This window comes from Solanum stenotomum, chromosome 2 (assembly GCF_019186545.1).
Source record: "Solanum stenotomum isolate F172 chromosome 2, ASM1918654v1, whole genome shotgun sequence".
Classification (NCBI taxonomy): domain Eukaryota; kingdom Viridiplantae; phylum Streptophyta; class Magnoliopsida; order Solanales; family Solanaceae; genus Solanum; species Solanum stenotomum.
In genome coordinates this window covers 5,000,711-5,010,293 of record NC_064283.1, presented here as the reverse complement: position 1 = coordinate 5,010,293, position 9,583 = coordinate 5,000,711, and the positions used below count along the sequence as shown (strand labels likewise).

Genomic DNA, 9,583 nt, shown 5'->3' with positions numbered 1-9,583 from the left:
GGGTAAAAAAATTGAATTTAAAAACAAGCTTTAAATTTTTTTTTTTTGGGGGGGGGTTGGTTTGAGGGTAGGGACAAAATAAATTGATTTTTTTAACAATTTTTTTTTTAATTGGAAGTTGGAAGAGAGTTTTGGAAAATGTTTTCCTTAGTTTTGAAGGGAAGTCATTTTCCTTAAATTTGAGGAAAATGAGTTGATTTGGAAAACATTTTCCAAAACATTTAACCCAACCAAACATGAGAAAATTGGAAAACATTTTCCGGAAAATGTTTTCCTTCATACCAAACACACCCTAAAACTTGAAATTTTAAGTCTTTAACGTTGTGAATTTTGAAGTTTGAAACATGCATATTTTACTTGGAAAAAATTTACTATATTTTTGTGAGGCAGTTCCAAAAGCCAATTTTTGGTAACATGAAAATGTTTGAAGATATTAAATTTCATAGCTAAATAAATATTTAAAGATAAATTTTTATTATTTTTAAAATATATGATCAAATGCTATTTAAGTATATGTTAATAATTAGCACAAGACAAAGACATCAAATAGAAATAGAGAGACCGATTTTCAACTTTTTCACTTCATGAGCTAATTTTTAGAATCAATATAGGTATGTGATGGATGAGAGTAGCGTGCGCCTAATCGAGAAAAAATGGTCGTCATAGTCCTAGTCTGACGAGAAACGGAGGTATGGACCGACAGTGGAAGGTATGAGTTCAAAGTTTAATAAAAAATTCAACAAATAGTATATATATATATATATATATATTGAACCAATAATTTTCGAAGATAGTGATCAATTTAATACTTAGAACATAAGTGAGTTATAATTATGGGTCCGTCTCTATGGACAACTTATAAATGGTCTGTAACTCTGCCTCTCTTATATATATTAACTTTTGAAGTGAAGTGAAGTTCGATCAACTCCAATTTTAAGTGAGGAATATAATTTGAACTTTTTGACCTAGTCTTTTATCCAATTTTATTCCATAAGAGCATGAAGTCAACTTCAATTTTATGAAGTTGAAAAAAAATTGGAAGTATGTTCTAAGATTGATTTACAAAGCTATCAAATTTATATTGCATTGACTTTTAACCAGCAAAGAGTGATGATGAAAAGTATGGGCAAATGAAGCAAAAAGACTTGGCTTTGCCAATCCTATGTGGTCCCTTGGAAAAGGTTAAGGTTAAGATTTATCAACTCACTTGTCATTATTTGCAATATTTTCAAACTCACTTTGTAAAAGTCACACTCTAACAAGTCATAACAAGACATTTTTTTTCCCAACGGTGACCCAAAGAGCTTAGCTTAAGACAAAAACCAAAGTCCACATCAAGTGAGTCAAATCTCCCATATACCATAATTTGGAATGAAAAATAAATAAATATTAAGTCCCCTTTTCTACAAGTAAAAATAATATTCATTTATGTTAACATTCATATCTAAAACTCAATTAAAATTGTCCTTATCATGAGGTTTGAGTTCTTAGAAGATCTATTAATTAATAAAAAAGTGACATAGAAAATGATTTCGAAATAATGATTGAATATACGTTGATTTTATTTTCTGTTATGAGTTTGCTTTGTCTAAATACATGAACATGCACAATGTACTTGAAAGACGATTTCCCGTAGAATATTTATTTCAATAACACTATACTAGAAGTCTAGAATATGCAAATCCAAATGATTTCTCGACATTAAGGGGACAAGAATTGGATACGTATATAGCAAAATGAACTCATGTATATGATTTTTCTAATTAGTATTATTTATTAGTAGAAAATAAAAAACATATGGAACTTATTATAAAATTATAATCTATAATTGGATTAACAATTTGTGTCTAAATGTAGAAGAGTATAGAGGCATCTGAACAATAACTGTGGAAGTGGACCTAACAAGACGGTGGGACTATCGTTCTCAGTATGAATTGTGACAGCCAAAATTCACCATTTTACGCACAAAACAATCTACTTAATTATGTCCTTTGGGAAAAATAGGAAAAAATAAATGTGCATAGATAATATAAGATGGGGATCCAACATCAAATAAACAATGTTACAGTGTGGGTCTTACTCTGATATCATAACAAGAAAATGAACTTTGAGTCTGGCTTAATCGCAAAATCAAACTCGAGATGTAAGTTGCTTAAGATCATATAAAAATATCAGACGTGGGACTCAACATTTGGTCCCTTAAGTAGAGTCTCTAAAACTTGTTCACAATACCAACAATATCTATTGGAGCAACAACAATGAAGACGATAATAATAAATGCAGAAGTTATCGTCAATAAGTAGGTAGAAATCATCAAAACACTAAAGTCATATTTTAATATATATTTTTCAATAGTTATCCATCTACTAAAGCGATCCCAATAACCTTTTCCTTCCACAGTTAAAAATAAAATTTCACTCATAGTAAAATCTTAAATTATTTAATCATCAAAATATTTCAAATTACAACTCATAAATCTTCTAATAGGTATCCTTTCAATCTACTTAATATTAATATAAACAAACTTCTTTTTTACCTATATTAACTATTTTGCTAGTAAAAGGGTAAAATGCCTTTATCATTTCTTCTTATTATTATTGAACTTTACCATGTACTCTTTTTTTTTTTTAATTATATAAAAATTTGCTACTAGAACAGTCACAATTTGTCACTAGTTATATGTGTGTCTAATGTTAAAAAGACATTTGGTATCTGTCGAAGTTCAGTTTATGAGAGGTCTAAAAATCTTGTACTATCTCATACTCATTATGTAATGAAATATAGCTTGAAGAGTTGTTACATTATTTTACAAAAATTAGAATCTATATATTTGATAACGGGACCAAAATCCGTTGTCTTATCATTTGGCTACTCACATGGCTATAAACTCTAGTGTCGGAATTTGAACCGTTGGGACCAGTAAAGAATAGTACAAGTTGAAGTAGATCTAGTATACTGTAACGATTCAAATTATTCTTTTATACTAAACAAAATAAAAATATCTCACAATCATTTCATAATATAATTTTTTTCAATTTTCATAATTCCTCGATTTTTATTTTATTTTTACTAAAATTTAGATTTTTTTTTTATTTTTTTTTTTTGTAAAAACTGAGGTGGACCAGCATCGTACTGAATGCTGACTTGGTTTAGTCGATGGCCACACGTGTGCTGTTCCAAAGCCATGTGCTTCAGTAACTTATGTCAACAAAAAGTTTCCATTTTAACTCCTTTTCTTTTATACTAATTTCAATATTAAATACCAAAATTCTTTGAATAGGTTAAATGACCCCAAATTAATTATTGGATTCGTATTCTTTCGGCCCTCATATTTGGATATCTTGGATTCCTATATTCAATCCTAGACATACATAGGAGTCTGGGCTGGCACGAGCCTAATGTATGTTATTCTTGTTCTTTCAATTTATACGATATAAATGAAATTTAGAGAGTTCATCAAATATTTTGTATGTTTTTCGAAATATCTGAAAGTTGTTAATTATTGTGATTTTGAGTAATTTTACATCATTTTCAAACAATATATGTTATTTCCTATGTCCCAATTTATGTGGCAAAAATGGAATTTGAAGAGTAAACAAAATTTTGTATATGATCTTTAAATATATTAAATTGTTAATTATTGTATATAACATATTAAAAAAAAAAGTAAGATAATCAAAATGGAGAAAGTACTGAAGTGGGTCCAACATTTCAAGGAAAAAACCATTGGCTATAAGCACACAACTCAAACAGACATGTCGTCCAAACATTGCTTACATTGGAGCAATTGATTTGGTTCTGGTTTAATTTAATTTGACAAAAGAATTTTTCCTTATAATATTATTGTTATATAAAGAGGTACTTGTACAATTTTACAAAGATATACCTCTATAACAATGTATGTTGTTGTTATAGAGAGATAAAGTATAATATGAAAAAAACAATTTCATAAAAGACTTGAAACATTGTTATAAATGATGATCGTTAAAAGAGGTCCTATCGTAGATAACATTCTGACCTTTAGGAGCTGAATGCAAGAATATTAGTTTCAGATATAAAGTAAACATCACATCAATTGGTCACATTCTATTTGAACTAGAAATTGATATATCCAAATATATGGAACCAAATTCTTTGAATGAAGTTACAAAACATGAAAAAGACTCTGTACTGTTAATGATTGATCTTAGCTTTAGACACTGTTTTTGCAATAATACAATTAATTATCTTTGACAGAGACAATTAAGGCAACAAAATAGCATAGTTTTATGAAGGAAAATGAAGAACATAACAAAGGAAAAGTTCAAGTGATGGCATGGTAATTTATAGAACTCATCACTTCTAACATCTTTAGTATGTAACACAAACTTGTCCCATCAATGTGTGCCATTGCCTTTATGAGCTTCATCGTTAAGGGTCCTATCCAAAACTACTTCCATGGCTCAAACCTGTGACCTACAAGTTTCTAGATTATAATCAAAGAAATAGGACTTGCACCTAAGTGTTGCGAAAATAAGTGAAAGAACATGTCTCAACCAGTTAAAAATCACTTCAAATTTCATTCAACATATTGCATTTCTGAAAAGAAATTTCTTGGAAAAGTTTGGCGGTCAAGAGAATTCTCATAAAACAATGAGTACAGAGCTATCAGTACTGTGACAATTTGGATCAATTGCATTCTTGCATGAGACACTCCAGGTCATAATATTGCATAAAACCATACAATTGGAATAGAGAAGAGACTGCAAACCGATCACATAAGATATATGTTGGTAGATACTGAAAGAACAACAACAACATACCCAGTGAAATCCCACTAAGTGGTAGATACTGAAAGAACATTAGTAAATTCAGGAAATTAATTTGAGAAAGAGAAAAGACTTCGTTTTTTTTTTTTGCAAATATAAAAAAAACTTCATGATCACACTCAAAGTCCCGGAGACTATCTATGTCACATTTGATGCACTTTTAGTTGCTCAGGACATATATGTCCCAGCGCCTTAAACAATAAAGTCTAATTGGGAAAGATACATCCATCCATGACGTTAACAAAGAGAGATGATATCAAAATGATTTTCTCAACACAACATGTGAAAAAGCTATACATAAACAAGATTTGTTTTGTTAACCCTCCTCTGCACATGGTTAAAGAAAAAAAAACATCACAGAGAAATGATAGAGTCAATCCTGAATCTTTTGAATGAAAAAGCTATGTTTATCTTACTCCATGGGATACAATTTCAGAAACATTTGATCATGAAGAACTACTTCACTAAGCAGTAAGCACCTATTCTAGAAAATGTGTAGTTATAGATGGATGCATATCGAAACCTCCAATACATTAGCAGGAAATTTACTTGCTTGTGAGAGGACAACAATACCTAATACCACTATACAGCTTCACTAAGGTCACAAATAAATCGAAACTTTGAATCATTTAAGGTAAATTTTAACTTAGCATTCAGTTAAATTTTAAGAATTAGGATAGTCAATATGGATTGGGTTAGTAGAGAATGACAAACTTGGTGTCACGATCCAATTAGGGGTCGGAGACTGACTTATAGTGGGCTTACTCCAGCAATAGAACCAGATGAACAATAATAAAAAACTTATATCATATATCTCCCATCAAGAGAAATCCACAGCAAAATCTATTGTCTGCTCCTAACATGATATATTATAATCTTTGTCCAGTACATTTTTCACGTCATCCAGAATCAGACATTATTGTCTTCTATAAATTCATAAATTAATAGTACAATTTCGAAAATTTGATTTTAAGAGATATATGATTCAGATTCAATCTGAAAACTGAACCAGTTGACTTGCACAAATGAACAAGCATAATATTAATTTGTACAAATTTAGGACAAAAGAAGTATCAAGTAAGTTGTTAATAAACATTGGATAAAATAAAAGAAAAATAATGAACAAATGTAAAATAAGTACGGAATTTACTCACCTCAAAAGCTTCAGACATGCAGCAAGTTCCTAACAAGTTAATGTGGGAACCGATAATAGTACGCCAGTTTGCTTTGATTACCATCAAGCACCGCAATATGTTCCATTCTTTCTGGAATTTTCTTCAGCTTCGAACACCGAAATATACTCAAACTTTTTAGCACACTCATAGCAGTTGTGTGAAGATGCCAGCTTTCAAGATTTCCAAGATTAACAAGTCTAAGGGTCTCTAGCTGACCAAAACTGTTGCTGTTACAAGTAATTTTCTTTCCCTTGTAAGCCCGTGATAACTCGAGATGCCTTAAGTTTGGAAACTTCCCCAGAATTGGCATTGGATCTTCCTCGAGTCCTGTAGAGTGTGTAGACTGTAGGACTAACACAGTGATGGATTTTGGCAGATTGTTTAAATTTGCTAATTTTTCTATTCCCCCTGATAACCACAATCTCTGAAGGTTTTCACAAGAAGAAAGAGGTTCAAGGGGAGGAAAAGTTTCACCATAACTGCAAACTAGCAACAAGGTGATGAGGCTTTTTAGGCTCCCAATGGATTTTAGGGAGTAAGATTTCATAATATGTTCCATGCCCAATTCTTGAAGGTTGACTAAACGAGAAGCATCACTATGTTTCCACTGATCACAACGAATATATTTAAGAGTTCGTAGATTTGCCAGCCTGTCAACTTGCAACGGTACCTCATATCGAGTAATTAAATGTCTCAAATTTGTGAGCTTGGCTATCTGAGGAGGTAATTGGCATGAGCAATGGTCATCAATCAGTGCTTCCAGCGTTTGTAGGTTTTTTAGTTTGCCAATGGAAGATGGGAGTTTGAAAAGATTGGTGTTAGACAAGCCTAAGAACTTGAGGTGTACCAAATTGCCTATAGCATCAGGTAGTTTATCCCCAACAATATAGATATTCTGCAAGTCCAGCACATATAAATGCAGGAACGTTGTACATAACTTTATAAACTTTTTATCATCCAAGTGCTTAAATTTTTTGTCAAGGAGCAATATTGACCTTACCTTCAATTTAGAAAGATCAAGTGAAAGATACCTTTGAGTTTGTGTGTGAATAGCATGTCGGTGACGAAATGGGGTGACCAAGTTTACTCTTGGATCATAAATGTCAAACAAGTTAACCTCCAAGGCTTTTTGTACAGCAAGATCCCGTAGTAGGTTGTGTATCCTACATGTAAGAATTTTATCAAAGAATGTCTCCGCAACTTGAATCAAGCTTCGACTTATTAGCTCATGTAGGAAGTTTTCAGCAATATCCTCCATATGTTCTCTAATTCTTGGTATGAATCCCTCTGCCAGCCACAGGTGCATCAACTTTTCAGCATCAATCACATGATCTTCTTGGAAACTGCCAATGTATAGAAAGCATTGCTTGAGCTCAAATGACAAATCATTGTAGCTCAATGATAGGATGTGAGAGATCTCAACAGAGTCATTCTTCATATGCTGCCAAAGATGCGACTTCACCTTTTGCCATTCATCCACCCCCTTTCTGTAGGAAAGCAGCCCACCTAGTACCACAATGGCAAGTGGTAAGCCTCTGCACTTCTCCACCATTTCCTTAGCTAGCCTTTTCATTGATGGGGAAAACAAGTCAGCACTAGACATCTTATTCTCTGGATGTAGTTTCTTGCATAAAAGGTCCCAACTTTCTTCTTTATTTAGAAAACGAAGTTTATGCGAGAAACCTTTGCCATCAACTCTTTCAGCCACGTCCTCCTTTCGTGTTGTAAGGATAACTCTACTGCCATTGTTGTTATCCGGTAAGGCTCTTTTTAGGCTCTCCCAAGCTTCTCGATGCCATACATCATCAACCACCATAAGGTATTTTCGCTCTTTCAATAGATTACGGAGGTGAGTTTCTAGATCTGTCTCCGTCATCTCCTTCAGCAATTTTAGCATTTTTTCATGGCAACCTTGGATAGATTTTATGATACTCCGAAGGAGATCTGAGGTACTATACTGTTGAGAGACGCATATCCAAGCACGAGTCTGAAATTTATTGAGTAGACTTGGGGAGTTATATAGGTTTCTTGCAAGAGTTGTCTTGCCCAACCCACCCATACCATAAATTGAAAGGACATTTTGGCGAGACTCCTCTTTGAGAAGTTCATCAAGTAGTCTTTGGAAGACCTCTTGAAATCCAACAAAGAATTGATCTTCATCTGCATAGGACACTGCTCTCCTCAATGTTCTTATTAACGTGGAAGACTGATCGTTTTCCCTATTACTTGGCCCTTCTCCAGCATTATTATTGATGTGAGTAATACCATAGGTATCTCGTTTTCGAGAGATATCCATGACTCTTTCCTTGAGGGACCGGATGTCCTTCCCAATGTAGTGAAATTTGGCTTCCTTCTGACAGATGCAAGCACAAGCCTTAAGACGATCAACGAATCCAGCAGAATGATCACCATCTTTTGCCGCATCCAGACTGTATGCTTCTAAGACAGCCACAGCTTCATTGGCAACAGAAGTGATTTCAAATACCCATTGCTGCACCAGGTGATCTTCTGCTTGCTTTGTTTCAGCATCTTTGAGGAAAGCTTGCATGAAAGACAGTTCATTTCTCAGCCAAAGCCCGTTCTCTCTCAGACTTCGGCGTAGGGAAACTTCTTCTATGAGGAAATCCCCCAGTTTTTGAACTGCATAGGACACAACTGCATCGACCATCTTGATGATCTTGAAGAGAATTTTCCACTACAACAAGGATAAAACTATTATGTTACTTGACAATATGATTACACAATCTGTAATGATACAGTATTATAGAAGTGTTTCTTGCAATACAGTGGTTGCTTGATGACGTCACCGTTGAAATATAAAATTAAACCTCGAAGAAGAGTCAGAAAATTCCAACTGGTTATGAAAGCCAAGGCTATCACCTCCCAAGTTGTTCTCTTCTTAATCATTCTTGGCGCGTAAGAATCTATAGACCAAGTCAACAACAACAATAACATACCCAGTGTAATCCCACAAGTGGGGTCGGGAGAAGGTAGAATGTACATAGACCTTACCTTTGCCTTTGTTGGGTAGAGAGTAATCTATAGACTAAGTCTATTTGCTTAAATTAGTTAATGCTGAAACTGACAAAAAGTCGGCAACTTTAGAAAGATCCTCTGAGGATCCTATGCATTTTGCATTGCTTAAGAGACAACTATGGGATATTATAATGGAAGGTTAATTAGTTAATGTCCATAACCAATCATTATTAATTAGAGCCAAACAGAAAAAGTCAAAGTGGGTGATTTAAAACATGGAAGGAAAACAAGGAGCTGGTCACAGTATGCCAACAAAGATGATTTCTTTTATCTTACACTTTGTACTATTGCTGCCTACACGTTAAACATCCCAACATAAGAACAAAACAAAATTCAAAACTCATTGAAAATCCCCTGTTCATAGAAAAGTTGTATAAGGACAAGTTCTACCTTTGGAGAATTCCACACACACCTGTTGACATTCTTGAAGAATCCGAGCAACATAGCTTTCAGCTAGGAATGCATGTTTAACACAGAATTTCTTTGTGCAGTAGATGCTTCTTACGTGAAAACTCTCAGGAATTTGCACATAACTTATTTCTGCATGTAATTACACAAAGCAGC

General features: G+C 33.3%; 1 protein-coding gene across 1 annotated transcript; it reads right to left on the bottom strand.

The window, feature by feature from the left end:
- Positions 1–5,999: 5,999 nt before the first annotated feature.
- On the bottom strand, positions 6,000–8,703 carry LOC125854745 (disease resistance protein RPP13-like). The gene has a single exon (XM_049534322.1). The coding sequence runs from the start codon at positions 8,649–8,651 to the stop codon at positions 6,000–6,002; it is 2,652 nt and encodes an 883-aa protein (XP_049390279.1). The 5' UTR covers positions 8,652–8,703.
- Between the last annotated feature and the right edge of the window lie 880 nt (positions 8,704–9,583).

Coding starts and splice junctions, on each gene's coding strand:
- LOC125854745 (XM_049534322.1), bottom strand. CDS start 8,651: ATGGTCGATGCAGTTGTGTCCTATGCAGTTCAAAAACTGGGGGATTTC.